Source organism: Notolepis coatsorum (genome assembly GCF_963971535.1).
Source record: "Notolepis coatsorum genome assembly, chromosome: 1".
Classification (NCBI taxonomy): Eukaryota; Metazoa; Chordata; class Actinopteri; order Aulopiformes; family Paralepididae; genus Notolepis; species Notolepis coatsorum.
Genome location: NC_140165.1, coordinates 304,661,156 through 304,678,728, shown reverse-complemented (window position 1 = coordinate 304,678,728; position 17,573 = coordinate 304,661,156). Strand labels below are relative to the sequence as shown.

At 46.7% G+C, this 17,573-nt stretch overlaps 1 protein-coding gene across 1 annotated transcript in view; it reads left to right on the top strand.

The window, feature by feature from the left end:
• zbtb16b (zinc finger and BTB domain containing 16b) overlaps window positions 1-14,908 on the top strand; it is a gene marked incomplete at its 3' end in the record, with an annotated part of 29,385 nt that extends 14,477 nt beyond the window's left edge. Inside the window, exons 4-6 of the mRNA XM_084324834.1 lie at window positions 11,742-11,912; window positions 13,537-13,704; window positions 14,679-14,908. Of these exons, the coding sequence (XP_084180960.1) occupies window positions 11,742-11,912; window positions 13,537-13,704; window positions 14,679-14,908 (569 nt within the window). The remainder of the gene's footprint in view (window positions 1-11,741; window positions 11,913-13,536; window positions 13,705-14,678) is intronic.
• Between the last annotated feature and the right edge of the window lie 2,665 nt (window positions 14,909-17,573).

The following is a 17,573-nucleotide window of genomic DNA, read 5'->3' as shown; positions in this document are numbered from 1 at the left end:
TACCCTGTTCTCTGTCTATATACCCTGTTCTCTCTGTCTATATACCCTGTTCTCTATCTATATACCCTGTTCTCTGTCTATATACCCTGTTCTCTATCTATATACCCTGTTCTCTCTATATACCCTGTTCTCTGTCTATATACCCTGTTCTCTGTATATATACCCTGCTCTCTGTCTATATACCCTGCTATCTGTCTATATACCCTGTTCTCTCTGTCTATATACCCTGCTCTCTGTCTATATATACCCTGTTCTCTGTCTATATACCCTGTTCTCTGTCTATATACCCTGCTCTCTCTGTCTATATACCCTGTTCTCTGTATATATACCCTGCTCTCTGTCTATATACCCTGTTCTCTGTCTATATACCCTGTTCTCTGTCTATATACCCTGTTCTCTGTCTATATACCCTGTTCTCTGTATATATACCCTGTTCTCTGTCTATATACCCTGTTCTCTTATATACCCTGCTCTCTCTATATATACCCTGTTCTCTGTCTATATACCCTGTTCTCTGTCTATATACCCTGTTCTCTGTCTATATACCCTGTTCTCTGTATATATACCCTGTTCTCTGTCTATATACCCTGCTCTCTGTCTATATACCCTGCTCTCTCTGTCTATATACCCTGTTCTCTGTCTATATACCCTGTTCTCTGTCTATATACCCTGTTCTCTGTCTATATACCCTGTTCTCTGTATATATACCCTGTTCTCTGTCTATATACCCTGCTCTCTGTCTATATACCATGTTCTCTGTCTATATACCCTGCTCTCTCTGTCTATATACCCTGCTCTCTGTCTATATATCCTGTTCTCTGTCTATATACCCTGTTCTCTGTCTATATACCCTGTTCTCTGTCTATATACCCTGTTCTCTGTCTATATACCCTGTTCTCTCTATATATACCGTGCTATCTGTCTATATACCCTTCTCTCTCTATATTGTTGTTTATTGTTATATACCCTGTTCTCTGTCTATATACCCTGTTCTCTGTCTATATACCCTGCTCTCTGTCTATATACCCTGTTCTCTGTCTATATACCCTGCTCTCTGTCTATATACCCTGTTCTCTGTCTATATACCCTGTTCTCTCTGTCTATATACCCTGCTCTCTGTCTATATACCCTGTTCTCTCTGTATATATACCCTGTTCTCTGTCTATATACCCTGTTCTCTGTCTATATACCCTGCTCTCTGTCTATATACCCTGCTCTCTGTCTATATACCCTGTTCTCTGTATATATACTCTGTTCTCTGTCTATATACCCTGTTCTCTATCTATATACCCTGTTCTCTGTCTATATACTCTGTTCTCTGTCTATATACCCTGTTCTCTATCTATATACCCTGTTCTCTGTCTATATACCCTGTTCTCTGTCTATATACCCTGTTCTCTGTCTATATATACCGTGCTATCTGTCTATATACCCTGTTCTCTGTCTATATATACTGTGCTATCTGTCTATATACCCTGTTCTCTGTCTATATATACCGTGCTATCTGTCTATATACCCTGTTCTCTGTCTATATATACCGTGCTATCTGTCTATATACCCTGTTCTCTGTCTATATACCCTGTTCTCTGTCTATATACCCTGCTCTCTGTCTATATACCCTGTTCTCTGTCTATATACCCTGTTCTCTGTCTATATACCCTGCTCTCTGTCTATATACCCTGTTCTCTGTCTATATACCCTTCTCTCTGTCTATATACCCTGTTCTCTGTCTATATACCCTGCTCTCTGTCTATATACCCTGTTCTCTGTCTATATACCCTGCTCTCTGTCTATATACCCTGTTCTCTGTCTATATACCCTTCTCTCTGTCTATATACCCTGTTCTCTGTCTATATACCCTGCTCTCTGTCTATATACCCTGTTCTCTGTCTATATACTCTGCTCTCTGTCTATATACTCTGCCTACTGTATATACCCAGCTCTCTCACTCATCCCCCTACAATAACTAGATGAACCCATTTGTTCCGGAATAGTCTCAAATTGGGAAATTGTTTGCATTACGTGGCACTAATATATCAACTGGTTTCATCCAGAGTCGGGTCACTAGAAACAACCTGCCAGTCCAAAGCATTCTAGTCATGCGCTTCCTATACCAAGATGGCACAATGCCATAAACACACTTAATTGGCAACGTGTCACTGCCCATAATGAGGTCCTTTTGCTCATATAGCCTACTGTACGCATGCGTATGATGATATGTACAGGTGTAAGTCACAATTTCCATAGAAGCACAATAGGCCCTTTTCGCAGCAGCCATTTTGTCAAGTCATCTCAGGGTAAACAGTAGGTGTAATTAATTAAATTAATTAGGGGTCCATTCCATTTAGGTGTGCCATGTGCATGCTGTCTCACTCATTCGGTCCCAGCCAGCACACCTAAATGGAATGGGAACCCTAATTAATGTTATTAATTACAACTGTGTTTACCTTGCGATGATGGCATGTCAAAATGGCAGCTGTGAAAAGGCCTTATTGCAGGCAGTAGTTAGCAAACGATAACAAGCTGATGTTCAAATAGTAAATGATCCGATAATCCGCCTTCGTGATCTAGTTTTACTATTCATTTAGCTGACAATAGCAAGGTAGCTGGTATACGGCTTAGCATAATATCTTTGTTGAATAGTGCAAGATATTAGCACAAGGTACTAGCTGGGACCGGGCTATCATTTAATGATGATCACCTGGTATTTGATTACAATCACCTGTTGTCTGCCAACCAAGTTGTCTCTGATAGTGTTTGTTTGTTTACTGTAGTTAATTTGTACATTACTTTTAATTTAATTTACAATTCATAAAAATCAAAGCCCTTCACCAAATCGTATAGCCTGATTCCCAGACTTCCCAATTTAGTTTCCATCAAATGTCCCCAAAAAAACAATCCCAAGTCGGGGGAGGCCGGGTATTTATTTGTGGCTAACCCGCCTGACAGCAGCATCTGAAGAATCCACACCTTTCTCTGCTACTGTCAGAGAAAGGCGATAACCCTTTCAGGAGCGTTGGCATGTAAGTGTAACTCCAGGTGGCACACACACTATGAATAGTTAATACCCATGGACATGGAAGGGGTGTCAACGATGCCCAGAGGATTCTGCCCTCCTCTCGCCGAGTTGTAAACATCCAGGGCTAAGGTTTCAGCTTGGCAGCGTATCCAGTGCCGGGTGCAGAGGGGCATTACTCCCTCATTTTGTCATGATCTCAGCTTGGTCTGGTGTGACGCATGACCCTGTGTACTGCCACTTACTGTAGGCCTCGCAGGCTGAAGCGCCGGTCTGTTTGCTGAGACTAAACGGGGTTAACGCAGGACATGCGCGGCACCGCATTCTATGTCTCTCTCTCTCTCTCTCTCTCTCTCTCTCTCTCTCTCTCTCTCTCTCTCTCTCTCTCTCTCTCTCTCTCTCTCTCTCTCTCTCTCTCTCTCTCTCTCTCTGTATAGAAGTCTACCGGGCAAAAACCTCAAATGTGTTCTACTTTCACCAGCTCGCATAACCTTTGAGTTTAGTGTTTTTTTTTTGCTTGCTTAAGCGTTGATAGTGATACCATGGCTTTCTATATTGCCATGAGGTCTAACCCAGTGAGGCAAATGAGCTTCCTCTTGGCACATTAACACTTGTCAGACCTCAGCAGCTGCGATGTCATGGTCCAACTCCTCTGGAGGGAAAATAACCCAGTACTTCAGACTGGACCTTTCTCTTAAGCAATTTGGCAGTGTTGGCTGCGAGGCTAGTTTACAGTGAAAGCCTGTCCCCGGCTATGTTGATATGTCAGAGGTGAATGGCCGTAGGTTGCCGAGGGGGTTTTAGGGGGTGGACCAGAGGGGTGTGTGGGGGAGAGAGAGGGGGGGGGGGGGGGGGGTATTAGAAGGAAAGGGCTTCCTGATGGCATGTGGGCGTTGGATGCCAGGACTCGGGGGGGGGAAACAACATCATGTGCTGCTGTTTACTCCTCACTAGAGCACTGTCATCGTCTCCTCTGACCTACTTGTCAGTGCCCAAAATAAATGAATGGATCTGTCTCCGAATGGCTCTAACAACAAAGGGGCTTGTTTCATCAGAGCATTTTAAAGGGCCCTGGGCTAGCGGCGGGGGCTTTAGACTATCGTCTTATTTAGAGAGTTTTTTTTAGAAAACACCCAGGACTGGAGATAATCTATCCCGGGCCGTACTACAAATGGACTGACCCTGGTGAACCGTGTTGCCACCTTGCCCTCGGGGGGGAGGGGGGGGGGGGGACGACGACGACGACGACGACGACACCATAAGAGAGTCTTTGTTTGTGTTGTCCACAGCTGCTGTACAATTTCCACACATTATAGGCCGCTCCATCGAGTGTGAATATTGTCACCTTCCGTCCCGCTCCTAATTAAACTGTTCTATAGTCGGTACGGACACGGTGCCGGTTTCCATAATAATGCATTCTTACTGCAAACCTTTTAGCTCACCTAATTGCCAGTGTGATAATAATGGCCATTATTATTATACTGCGTTTCCCCCCACTGTTATCATTCACCCAGGCCTTGTATGAAATACAACCGAGTTCTCGTTTATTCTCCTGACCCCCCTGTGGCTGTCTTCATACTGCTCTCTACACGGCTTTGGCTCAGGGGTAGAGCGGTCGTCCAATGATCGAAAGGGTTGGTGGTTCGAATCCCGCTCAAGCCCGTGTCCATCCCATCGCCGTTGTGTCCTTGGGCAAGACACTTAACCTACGGTACTTGCCTCGTATGAATGTGTATGCGTGTGAATGAATGTTGGTGGTGGTCGGAGGGGCCGTAGGCGATGATTATTCGCCACGCTTCCGTGAGTCCGCCTCAGGGCAGCTCTGGCTGCAATTGTAGCTTACCACCACCGGTATGACTGTGTATGAACGAATAATGGACTCTGTGAAGCACTCTGGGTGTCATGAAGAGCGCTATATAAATCCAAGTCATTATTATTATTATTACGCATAACAGATACAGTACCTGGTCGTTTAGAGCGAATACAGGAAATATACATACAATATACTAGGGCTGTCCCCGACTAAGGATTTGGATGGTCGACTAGGATTGGCCAAAATTTGCCGTTAGTCGACTATTGGTCGACTTAAAAAAATATATATAATATTTTTAAACTTTTTTATTTTTATTTTTGTTTATTTGTTATCATTCCATTTGGGCTGTGGGGGGTGCTTAATGTCTGAAGGAGTCGACTGAAGGCTTCTTGTCCTCTGCAAAAGCATGCAATTGGTCCACTGATGGATACATTTGTCTAGTCTAGTGTGTTCATTAGATGGGTGAAATCCTCTTTCAGTGCCTCTGTGCCTGTTTTCATAGGCAGTTAGCCTCTGGTATGCGTGCCATTAGCGCCAGCCACGCTTCTATGCCTCTTTTCTTTTGGAAAGAATGATACATTTTTTTTTTTTAAATATTAATACTTTTTTTATTTTATTTTTTATATTATATTCGACTAAGAGGTTGGCCAGTCGACTACGGCTCCTTTCGGCCGATTAGTCGACTAATCGATCAGCCCTACAATATACACTACAGACTATAATGCTGTACATACCATATATATATATATTTATTCCTACAGCATATATACATATCCTCACCTGTCTGTACTTACCTGCACATAGTCCCTTACTATATCTATATACAGTATGTACATATCCTACTCTTACTAGTTACGCTGCTGGCCAGTAGTAGTCATACTGTCTATATGTATATAACACAACACTGTACATACATCTGATTAGCACTACACTCAGTAGTACTAATTTGTACATCTTTTACCCAGTTTAACCACCTGTACATTGTATAAACTCAAGCCCCTTGCTGTAAACTCAAGACCCTTGGTGTAAACTCAAGCCCCTTGGTGTAAACTCAAGCCCCTTGCTGTAAACTCAAGCCCCTTGGTGTAAACTCAAGCCCCTTGCTGTAAACTCAAGCCCCTTGGTGTAAACTCAAGCCCCTTCCTGTAAACCCAAGCCCCTTGGTGTAAACTCAAGACCCTTGGTGTAAACTCAAGCCCCTTGCTGTAAACTCAAGCCCCTTGCTGAAACTCAAGCCCCTTGGTGTAAACTCAAGCCCCTTGCTGTAAACCCAAGCCCCTTGGTGTAAACTCAAGCCCCTTGCTGTAAACCCAAGCCCCTTGTTGTAAACTAAAGCCCCTTGGTGTAAACCCAAGCCCCTTGGTGTAAACTAAAGCCCCTTGGTGTAAACTCAAGCCCCTTGGTGTAAACCCAAGCCCCTTGGTGTAAACTAAAGCCCCTTGGTGTAAACTCAAGCCCCTTGCTGTAAACCCAAGCCCCTTGGTGTAAACTCAAGCCCCTTGCTGTAAACCCAAGCCCCTTGTTGTAAACTAAAGCCCCTTGGTGTAAACCCAAGCCCCTTGGTGTAAACTAAAGCCCCTTGGTGTAAACTCAAGCCCCTTGGTGTAAACCCAAGCCCCTTGGTGTAAACTAAAGCCCCTTGGTGTAAACTCAAGCCCCTTGGTGTAAACTAAAGCCCTCCACTTCGCCACCTGCATGGGATCCTTTTCGGGTGGCGGGACGGACGAGACCGTGGCGTCTGACACAGGAGGACAGGTGCTGAACGTGAAGTGCCTCCTAGTACCTAGTGACCACCGGACCACATGGAATGGAGGATAAACACATCTCATGTTGCATTAATTATTGAACTGGTTGTTCCTCACTCGGGTAGATTAGCAGATTCCTGACGGGCGCCTGGGGTCATTTAAGGTACTGTAACGTGTGTGTGTGTGTGTGTGTGTGACGTGTGTGTGTGTGTGCGTGCGTGGGTGCGTGGGTGCGTGCGTGCGTGTGCTCAGTGCCCCCTGAGCCTCAGCCACTGGGCCTGCAGAGAGCACTCTGAATGCGCTGCCTGGGTCACACGAGGTCTAGCACATCATGTAGTGTACAGGACTGTGTATGTTTAACTGGGTCATATGAGCGGCCCACGCCAGGGGGAAACACTGTCTGCACAGAGCGAGGGCTCATGGCAGGTAACTGAATTTAGTCCCCTTTATAGGCATGGGTACAGGGTCCAAAGGCTGCCGGACCACTTGCCCCTCTGCTCTGCCATACAGACGCCGCTGTTTATTGACCGTATTCACACACTCTCATGTCAATGCTCGAGATCCCTCCTTTCCCACGGTCGAGCTATAACGGACTGTGATGAATTATAATCTAGAGAGTTTAGTTTAACATCATCATCTTCATCCACCTGTGAGAAAAGAAGGTTTTTTAATCAAATAAAAAATATAAAAAGCAACAAAGGGTGCCACTCTTCCCCGCTCGACTTTGGCTCGAGCCTCTGTCCCTTTAAAGGCCCTTTTCACACATTCACACGGCGTCTCGTGCGTTTAGAAACCCGCTGTGACCCCGCGACAGCGGGCGCAGTGTTAGTGTTCCGTGTATGAAGTTACTCATCCTTTTTTTAGCTGTATTGGATTATTTGTTTTTGAACATTGACTCTGAATACTGTGACTCAGAGTTTCCCAACGGCGGAGCGACGGACTGACAGTTGCCACTTAGCCGATGAGAACAACACGATGCTGCCCAAACGTTCCTTAAAATACCACTGCCCGTCCCTTTGTCAAGGCTTTTAAAAAGAAAAGAGCAGCCCGGGGGGGTAAATGTTGTGTTATTTTTAGATAGTTCAGTGGCTTAAACGGAGGCATTTATTTTATTTAGCCTTTATTTTACCAGGAAAACCCCATTGAGATTTGAAATGTCTTTTCCAAAAGGGGAGACCTCAGGCCTGGGGGGGGCATAGTCAGAAAACCAGCCACAAATGTAATTGTTGTAGGTGGCTACTGGACACTCGTGTTAAAGTAAACCTACGGAATAAGACCTACCCACAGAAGAACTTGATAGAGATTTGCATTCATCATCGGGCGCAATCTCTTGTTCAATTTGCAGTGGGTTTACTCCCAGATTCTCAGGGTGGGAAGACTTTTGTTAACCATTTGAAAAGAAACAGGCTGCGCTTATTTGTGAATGAAGGGATTAGCTCGAACACTTCACCCCGAGAAGGACCGTGATCCTATCTGGTTGCCTAGAGACACATGGGTTTTTGTCTGTTAGGCAGCGTGAGAGCTTGGCCGGCTCCCACCTCCGTTGGACTGTGTGACTGGCAGATGTAAGAAGGCCTGCCGCGGTTAATCACACCACCGAAACCCATCTTCTCCTTCCCGCTGTACGGGCACGGAGAAGCCCGGGTAACAGTGACGACCTCTCTCTCTCTCCCCACTGGCGAGCCTCAACTCACTCACCCCCGTCTCGAGGTCCACGGCCGCAGAAATGCCCTCCTTCAAATAAAACACGCAACGCAAAGCTTCACGTTTTTCCCACCCCCATGATGCTTCCCGAGAGAAGTAATAGTAATCATCTTTCCCACTGGAGAGCCTAGCAGGCCTCCCTCCCACGGAAGACAACAATGCTCTCCGGCTGCTCTCCGCGCCTTTGAGGAATACCATTGATTACATGGTATTTACCCCATTGAGGACCAAGGGGTCAGGGGGTCATCCTTTTCGCCTTAAAAGACCAAATCCCGGGGCCCATTGTCTGGTTAGGGGGTGAGAAAGCAGGGGCCAACGACGAGCCAGCTAGAGGTCCTACTACTCTCTCACAGGAAAGCTGGGGGCTGCACTACGAACGGCAGCAAAGTCCCCCCCCCCCCCCGTCTCTTTGGAGAAGTTAACAGAGTGCACTGAAGCAGGTAGCGATCATCAGGACTGACGGAATGCCTTCACCCCGGCGCTCACCACCCAGTGCTTCCTGTTATTTTTTTGGGGGGGGGGGGGGGGGGGGCTTTTTGTTTACAACTCTGTATATTGTTTAGCTATTTTTATTCCTCTTCAGTCTGGGTTGAGCCGAGGAGCGAGGCAGAGAAAGCACGGGGGCTGGGATGTTGTCACCGGGGTGTCAGACGGAGATCAAGGGGGGGAGGATTTATGTGACAGAATGTTTGTCATGTTTCCTTTTTTCCCGCACGCGTCAAGTGTTTTCCACGACGGCGGGATCACACTGTAGCGGTGTGTGTGCGTTCGCCCCCGCGAGCATGAAAGGGTAGAAACCTGTGCGGAAGAAATAATGAAACTAGACCGGTTCAAAAAGGTTTTCAGAGTTGACAGAATGAAATGAAAATACGAAAAAACACTCCGCTCTGGAACACACATGGTTATTAGAATATACGGCAGCGTGTAGCAGGCACACACAAAAAAAGGCACTAAGAAATATAGGAAAAAAACTAAAACAAAGTTGGATTGTGGGTTATGGAGTTAGTTTGAGGGCCCTGGTCTGCCTTTAGCTAAGCACAGCCTGAACACTTCCAAGCAGAGAGCACTCCCCCTGCTGGTAGCAGGGACACATTGAGACTCTTCCAAGAGGATCAAGATTTCACACCACAGGTCATGCAGAGAAAGCGTTCCGTGCTTCTTAATGTCCTTCAGACGTTAAATCATTACCCGGACCGGCTCCTCTGCCGCGGAAAAACCCGCAGAGTCAATCGTCTTTGATTAGGCATGACTCAAGAGAGAGGTAGAGAAATGCAACCCCCGAGTTAAGACGGTGAAGAAGGTCTCGCCCGCTCTGGTCACTCACTACTAGACGCGGGGGACGAGGGAGGCACAGGGGAGAAGGAGGAGGAGGGGATTGTCTATTGTCTCCCGGTTAAAATATTGTGATCCGTGGGTGAGAGGAGGGCCGGGGGTCATTAGATGACAGCAGAAAGACTGGGAGTGTAGGAGTAGCGTGAGGAACCTATGACTAATGGGGGCGGTCAGTGAGGGCCTGAACCCTCATTGTGTCCTTTGTGCACGCGGCCACAGGGCTCAAGCCTCTGAACAGGTGCAGTCCGGTCCTCTGCGCACCAGTCCAGGCCTCCGCGCGGAGCGTTGTAAAGACCGGAGAATGCCTTTCATCGGCTTCTGTTAATGATCGACAATGATCAATTCTATTAGCCGGGCATATTAGAGAGGGGGGGGGGGAATAATAAACCTTCGATATATAGGATTATGAGGGAGGATCTACGGAAAAAGAGCGCTATAGGCTCAGATGCAGAATCCCGAAAGAAAAACACTTTGTTGTTGGTCTTATATCGTGAATTTGGCTTATATTGTGAATTTTAATGACTGTAGAAAGAAAAAAAAAGAACCCATGTGTTATTGGGAAGAATCGTGACGACAGCGGGTGGACTCAAAAACAAAAAAAACACCGAATGTTGTGATTTCTCCTCAGATATGTGGATTCACCCCCCTCTTCCCCTTGGGTTTGAATGCCCCCTGTCTGTTAACTTGATTGAACCTAAAGCAAGTGTCTGACCCGCTCCCTTCTTAGTATGAGTGTGCTGTATCCCTTTCCCCTGCACTAATTCCAATTTAATTGCCAGTTGCCTCAAGGCACTTCAATAACAGTAACAAATGATTTGATTTAGTGGACCTCATCAGAGTGCATTTTAAATGCGACACAGAAACCCCACTTGAATTCCAATGAAGTGCTGGCACAGCCCCCTGTTTACTAATGATCCTCCGCTGGAGATGTCTGATTGAATCTGAGTCAGGAGCAATGGGACCTGCTTGCATTGTAAATGATCCGCAACCCTGAGCAGACAGAGAAATAAGGACCTCATAATCTCACACTAAAGCTCCCCACTCTCCGGGACATAATACGCGTTATTAGCGGTGCCATTGATTAAGCAATCCCTCAGCAGTTGTCGGTGGGGGGGCGGCTCGCGCGTATTATGAATTTGCATGAGATGCCGTCGTCGTGGTGAAGAGTGATGGAACGGGCACGCGGGCATACAAACCCACATACATCATCACGTGTTGACTGTATGACGAGTGGCAGTCTCTCTCTATCTCTCTCTCTCTCTCTCTCTCTCTCTCTCCCTCTCCCTCTCTCCGTCGTGGCAGAGAGCCGCTGTGCGAGTTAAACTACCCTGCCCGGCGTCGTCTCTCTCTCTCCCCCATCTGTATTCCTCCCCACACCCCGTGCAACAGGAAAGCAGCCCCAAAGTGATGCCAGGTCACACGCGGGATTAAACTGGATTGTGTTTTTTCCTGCAGTCTCTCCCTTTAATGGCTTGATATCACTACTTAACATTCTGCACGGAGCACATAGTGTAGGCATCATTTAAAGGGCGGAGCCGCTATCAGGCGCTCTCTCTCTCTCGGAGCACAGAGACAGAGAGGGGCTCTTCGCGGGCTGTGGGGCTGACTCCTGATGGGGAGTGAGGAGAATAATTACACATCTAACACGCCGCGGACACGCCATTGATTATGTGATTGACGTGCGCGGAGAGCATTGTGTTGGAAAAAATCGCCCAAGAAAAGAATGACTTTCGGGGATTTAAAATAGAGAGAGAGAGAGCGTGCGTGTGCGTGTGTGTGTGTGTGTGTGTTTGTAAATAGAGAGAGAGAGAGTGTGCGTGTGTGTGTGTGTTTGTGTGTGTGTGTATGTGTGTGTGTGTGCGTGTGCGTGTGCGTGCGTGTGCGTGTGTGTGTGTGTGTGCGTGTGTGTGTGTGTGTGTGTATAAAAAGACTCTTGTGGAAAGTGCCCCGGGGCTTTTAGAGAAGTTAGTTTAGGTATAGAGGCACTTGCTCTTTTGAAAGAAGCTTTTTCCCCCCGCCTCAGAGGACTTGTAGAAAGTTGAACTGACCCAGTTTCTCCACTTAAAGCCCCGTCTGCGCCCCGGTACTGAAATAACTGTGTGAGTGTCTGTGTCTTGTACGCTCTCTCCAGGGACTGACATGGCGGTGTTCTGTCTGCTGTGCGCAAAGCGCTTCCAGACCCAGAAGGCCCTGCAGCAGCACATGGAGGTCCACGCGGGCATGCACAGCTACATCTGCAGCCACTGCGACCGCCCGTTCCCCAGCCACACCACGCTCAAGAGACACCTGCGCTCGCACACGGGTAAGAGAGGACCGCCGGATCGGGCCAGATTGCCGTCGGTGGGGGGGCGATCTAGCGTTAGCGTGGCGGTGGTGGTGGTGGTAGCGGCCGCGCGAGCATGACCTTGCGCAATCGCAAAGGTCACGTGAATCAGTTGTATTCGAATTACGAGAGAGAGAGAGAAAGAGGGGGAGAGAGAGAGAGAGAGAGAGAGAGAGAGAGAGAGAGAGAGAGAGAGAGAGAGAGAGAGAGAAGAGGGGGAGAGAGAGAAAGAGAGAGAGGGATAGAGAGAGAGAGAGAGAGAGAGAGAGAGAGAGAGAGAGAGAGAGAGAGAGAGAGAGAGAGAGAGAGAGAGAGAGAGAATTAGGCCATACTATACAAGCTTGTTTCTAGAACCTACTGTCTAGAAAGACTCCAGTCAAATTAGCATGTGAATCCTCCCCTCCCCCCTCCTCGCTCCGCGAGATGACTCACCTGTCTGATGACACCCGCTGTACCGTTCCGGCCGGTGCGTATTTTTTTCGGGGGCCAATTTCATCCTGTTTATATTTCGGGTCCTTGCAGACAGCCTTCAGGGGCGCTCCTCGCGATTCACGGCTGTCAGCTCCGGTTTGTGCCTTTCACCCCTGGAAAATGATAGAGGGAAACCCAGATAAATATGGAAGGAAGCGCAAATGGAAACGACTTGTCTGGTGTTATTTCTGGGTGTGGAGGATGCTGCTGCTGCGGGAGACGGATATATATCCTCCTGAGAAGATGTCCCCCTTTTTCCCCCCAGTTTTCACCTTAAACAACACTCGCAACCGTCAGGGGCCGCTTGATGTCTAGACGGGGAGAAATACATAATTGATGCGAAGAGACAGAAGCGACGTTTTTTTTTTTTTTTTTGGTCGCAGCTACATAGCTTAGTTTGTATCCCAGGCCCTGCTCGGGAGGAGCGGTTTGTAAATGTCAACCGCTGCGCGGCGGAGGAGGGGTGGGGGCTTCTTAATGAGAACGAGCGGCGTCTCCTCCACCTTGGCTGTTGCTGTGGACACTGGGATAATGAGCCACATAGGTCACTGGAGATGAGTCAAACTCTCAGCCGCGGAGAGAAATGGATTAACTACAGTATCGGGCGCAGGGGAGGACCTTTATTAGCTATTAGCGGACAGCTAGGAGGAGTGTCCTGGTGTCATTACATTAGTAACGTCTGAAAGGACAACGTCCCCCCCCCCCCGTCCCCTGCCTGCCCCGCTGTCCTTTGTGCGAAGGCGGCTCTGTGGTCGTCTGAACGGCGAAACGCTCCACACGTGTCACGCTAACGACGAACTTACCCTTTTATATCACTATGGCCGCCCAGTGGCGCTGCGTAACCTTGCGCCGAGACCTTCAGGCTACTTCACCTCAGCAGAGCGGGCAAGAGTGGTTAAAGAAACGAGAACAAAATGGTCGGCGCGCGGTACAATTAGGCTATGTGATTGAGGCGGCCAATTGTACAAGGCCAAGGCGTGTAGCGGTGCGAGACAGCCGCTTGAGACGGCCAATCTGGGGGGGCGGCAAACAATGCTGATTGTTTAACTTCCACTTTCCCACGTATTTACCAGATGTGTTAGTTATCGGGGTGGGTTCCGGGCTTTTTGCTGTAACAGTGCTGTGTGTTCAGGTGACCACCCGTTTGAGTGCGAGTTCTGCGGGAGCTGCTTCCGAGATGATGGCACTCTGAGGGGACACAAGCGCATCCACACCGGAGAGAAGCCTTACGAGTGCAACGGCTGCGGGAAGAGGTTCAGCCTCAAACACCAGCTGGAAACGCACTACCGCGTACACACAGGTCAGAGTATACACAGTACACACACACGCGCACTCACACCACCAGCTAGAAACGCACTACCGCGTACACACAGGTCAGAGTACAACACACACTCACTCACACTACCGCGTACACACAGGTCAGAGTATACACACACACTCACTCACACCACCAGCTAGAAACACACTACCGGTCCACGTACTAAAGTGCCCTGTTTTGAAGTGAGGACCGGACAAAAAGGGTCCTCATAAGTATTGTAATACAAGTCTACACACATACACACACACAGTAGAAGTTAAATAGAGATGAGTACAGTAAGGTAAGGTTTTGTATACCCAGTGAGGTCTTGGAGATCTGTAGAGTAATCCAAATAATTAGGACCCAGGGAACATAGGACCCGGGGAACATAGGGATGACCCCCTTGCGGCTCAGCTGTAAATCTGTGATTGTGTCCAGGGACGACAGAAATGATTATTTCTGCACACACCTGGGGAGATAATGTTATTGCCCACAGCTGCAATCCAGCTGATTTATTTATTTATCACCTTTTAAAGCTACAGAATGAAATCCATATATTCACACTTATGTCCTTGGAAGAGCTCAAAAATAAAGTTGGTCTCCCGGGCCATCATTACTCATCATAACTCATCATACCTCATCATAACTCATCATAACTCATCATACCTCATCATACCTCATCATAACTCATCATACCTCATCATAACTCATCATACGGGTTTAAGTTAAGTTAAGTTTACAAACATCCGGCAAGCGCCATACTGCGGATTGTGGCTTTAATTACAGAAAGAAAGAAAGAAAATACACCTTGTGCTGTACTTCCTGTGTATACTCACTTCCTGTGTATACTCACTTCCTGTATATACTCACTTCCTGTGTATATACTCACTTCCGGTGTATACTCACGTCCTGTGTATATACTCACTTCCTGTATATACTCACTTCCTGTGTATACTCACTTCCTGTCCACGTTTCAGGTGAGAAACCGTTTGAGTGCAAGCTGTGTCACCAGCGCTCTCGAGACTACTCGGCCATGATCAAGCACCTGCGCACGCACAACGGAGCGTCCCCATATCAGTGCACCGTGTGCCAGGACTTCTGCCCTAGTCTGGCCTCCATGCAGAAGCACATGAAGGCCCACAAACCGGAGGACGTGCCCCCTGACTGGAGGATCGAGAAGTCATACCTGTATGTCTGCTACGTCTGAGCAGGACTTAGACCAGCCCCCCCCCCCCCCCCCCCAGTACGCACAGACTGGTGTACTACACACAAGATACACATACAGACGTACATGCACATACATGCGTGCGCGCACTCGCATACATGCACGCAAACACACACATGAATACACACACATGTACACACACAGAGTTTTTGATATTAGTTGTATCACTAAAGGATCTTCTAATCTGTGGTTAGTTAGCGCCACTGTGGTCAGAACTGACCTATAATGTGTAGCAGTTTGGGGAGAACGCTAAATTATCAAACTACCCTGAGTCTTCATGTGTGATGGCGAGAAGGGTAGAAGCTGAAAACAATTCCACCAAGACTCTGTTGGTTGAAATAAGCATTTCCTTTCTTAATTCCCTGCATTTTTTGTATTTAAATTTTTTTACATCTATCGACCATTTTCACACGGCGGCCATTTTGCTCTTAATGTCGCGCTCGGGGTTGGGATTCCTTTCCACCCTGTTCCCGCCATTTTGCTCTTAATGTCGCGCTCGGGGCGGGATTCCTTTCCACCTTGTTGGGAACAGGGCAGAAAGGAATCCCATCCCGTGTGTGACACAAGAGCAAAATGGCCACCGTGTGAATAATGATCGATTGAGTTGATTCCCTGCGTTTCTTTCATCTGTTGAGTTTCCCCTGCATGTTGTACTTGAAAGGCTGCCATGTTTGGACCTCATCACGCTTGGTCTCATTAACTGCCTTTGTCTTTCTTGCAGTGGGTGTATTATTTTCAGGTAGTTGGCTCACGTACAAAATTGCATTTCTCGTGAAACGTTAGTCGTTTTCTTTTTTCCGTTGCTATTTATATCTCGAGTTTTGTTACCAAATATGTTCCGATTGTCATCACCAGGCTGTCTCTTTGTCTTGCGAGTAGAGCAAGCTCTGACCCCCCCCCCCCCCCCCCCCCCCCCCCGTTATGTTCTGTTTTAGATCTGGCTGAATATTGTCATCATTCACTCATCTGTAGTTGTTTTCCTTTTTGTAATCCATACCCGCATAGATTCCATTCAAACGGTTGACTATAGGGTAAAAGAAAAGAAGTATAATAAAAAATAAAAACGTTAAAGCCCTCAAGGTGGCTTGTATGTCTAGATTATTTTAATTTTTATCATTAATTATAGATAGATGTCTTCTAAATCACAGAATAAGAATTTTCTAAGAGATGGAATCGATGAAAATGTGAAAGTGTTCTTTTTCTTTTTTACAAAACATGAAAAGAAAAATTCTGAATTGAAATCAACATAAGCGGGTTATTGTCAGTTGTAGTGTAGATGTAATGTACACAACTTGTCATTGTATCTTATTCCTTTGTGGGGAGCTTAACACGGGCCCCCACAGATTGAAATATGTTGTATTTTTGTATTACAGTAATTTGCTACGTTTACATTTGGTATGATTTGAGAAACATCTTTAAATGTGTGTTTTATAAGTCTCTGAATTTATTAAAGATCCCTCCCTCGTGCCTCTTTTATAAATAGAGCATTGATGTGCTTTGAGTACATGAGTTTGTGCTTATTGGTAGTTGTTTCTGGGTGTTTGTTTATCGTTACTTAATTAAAGATAGACTGCCATGTAGATCCACTTTGTCTGAATATTGCAATTGGAAGCAGCATACTGTGATAGTGACTAATAGTCTGATGCAAGTTCCAAGCAATGTCGATGTAAACTACACTCTTCTCTCAAAATGTTCCCTTCAACGTGACATTGGACGGAGATCTTAGGATGACAACAGTGTGTGCGCGCGTATAGCAAGTCCTGGGCATATATGGGCGTCACCAATGCCTTCTGAAGCAGCCAACACACAGTGCCACGAGATCTTCACTGTATCTATTATTTTACATGAACATGCACTATAAACGCATTTTCCTCGATGGACCAAACGAAACAGAGCACTTTTGTTTGAAAAAAGGGTGTTTTTCTTTTTTTTTTTTATCAGATGTTGTGATAATGCAGATGTCCTTTTTATTTTTATTTTTTTCGTTGGTGTGTTCTAGAAGGATGTGATTAGAGTTGTTTAGGTAATGTCAATGTCTGTCTACCTCAGGACCAGGTCGAGACTCAAAACTGGTGTCCAATCAGGGTCGTTATTCTTGCCATGTGTGCAGTAAAAAAAAAAAAAATCCCTCTTCATTACAGCTTTGTAACACTGTGTGTGGAAGTGTTTTCTCAGTGTGGATTTGGACACAACTCTGTACGCGTCAGTGTTCTGTGGCATGGTTAAAAAAGAATAAAACAATTTATTATTTTACGCATTTATTGTCTCATTTCGACTCTTGCCTCTATATTCGATCAGAAGGGAGGAATTGAAACAGGTTTACGACGCGGCCGCTACGGTCCCAGACGAGACTGAACAGCTCACATTAACCCTTTCACTACCAAGGGGTTAACCCTTTCACTGCGACACTACAGAAGGTTAACCCTTTCACTACCACACTACAGACGGTTAACCGTCTGTAGTGCTGTAGTGAAAGGTTACCCTTCTGTAGTGTGGTAGTGAAAGGGTTAAGAGAGTAACCTATAGTCTGCATTGGTGGCGTGATGCCGCTAAGCCTACTTATGGTTTATTGGCCAAAATCCATTACAATGTCAAGTTGTTGAGTCTTCCCCCCCCCCACGTCCAGCTGGAGCCTTCCAGAGCTCCT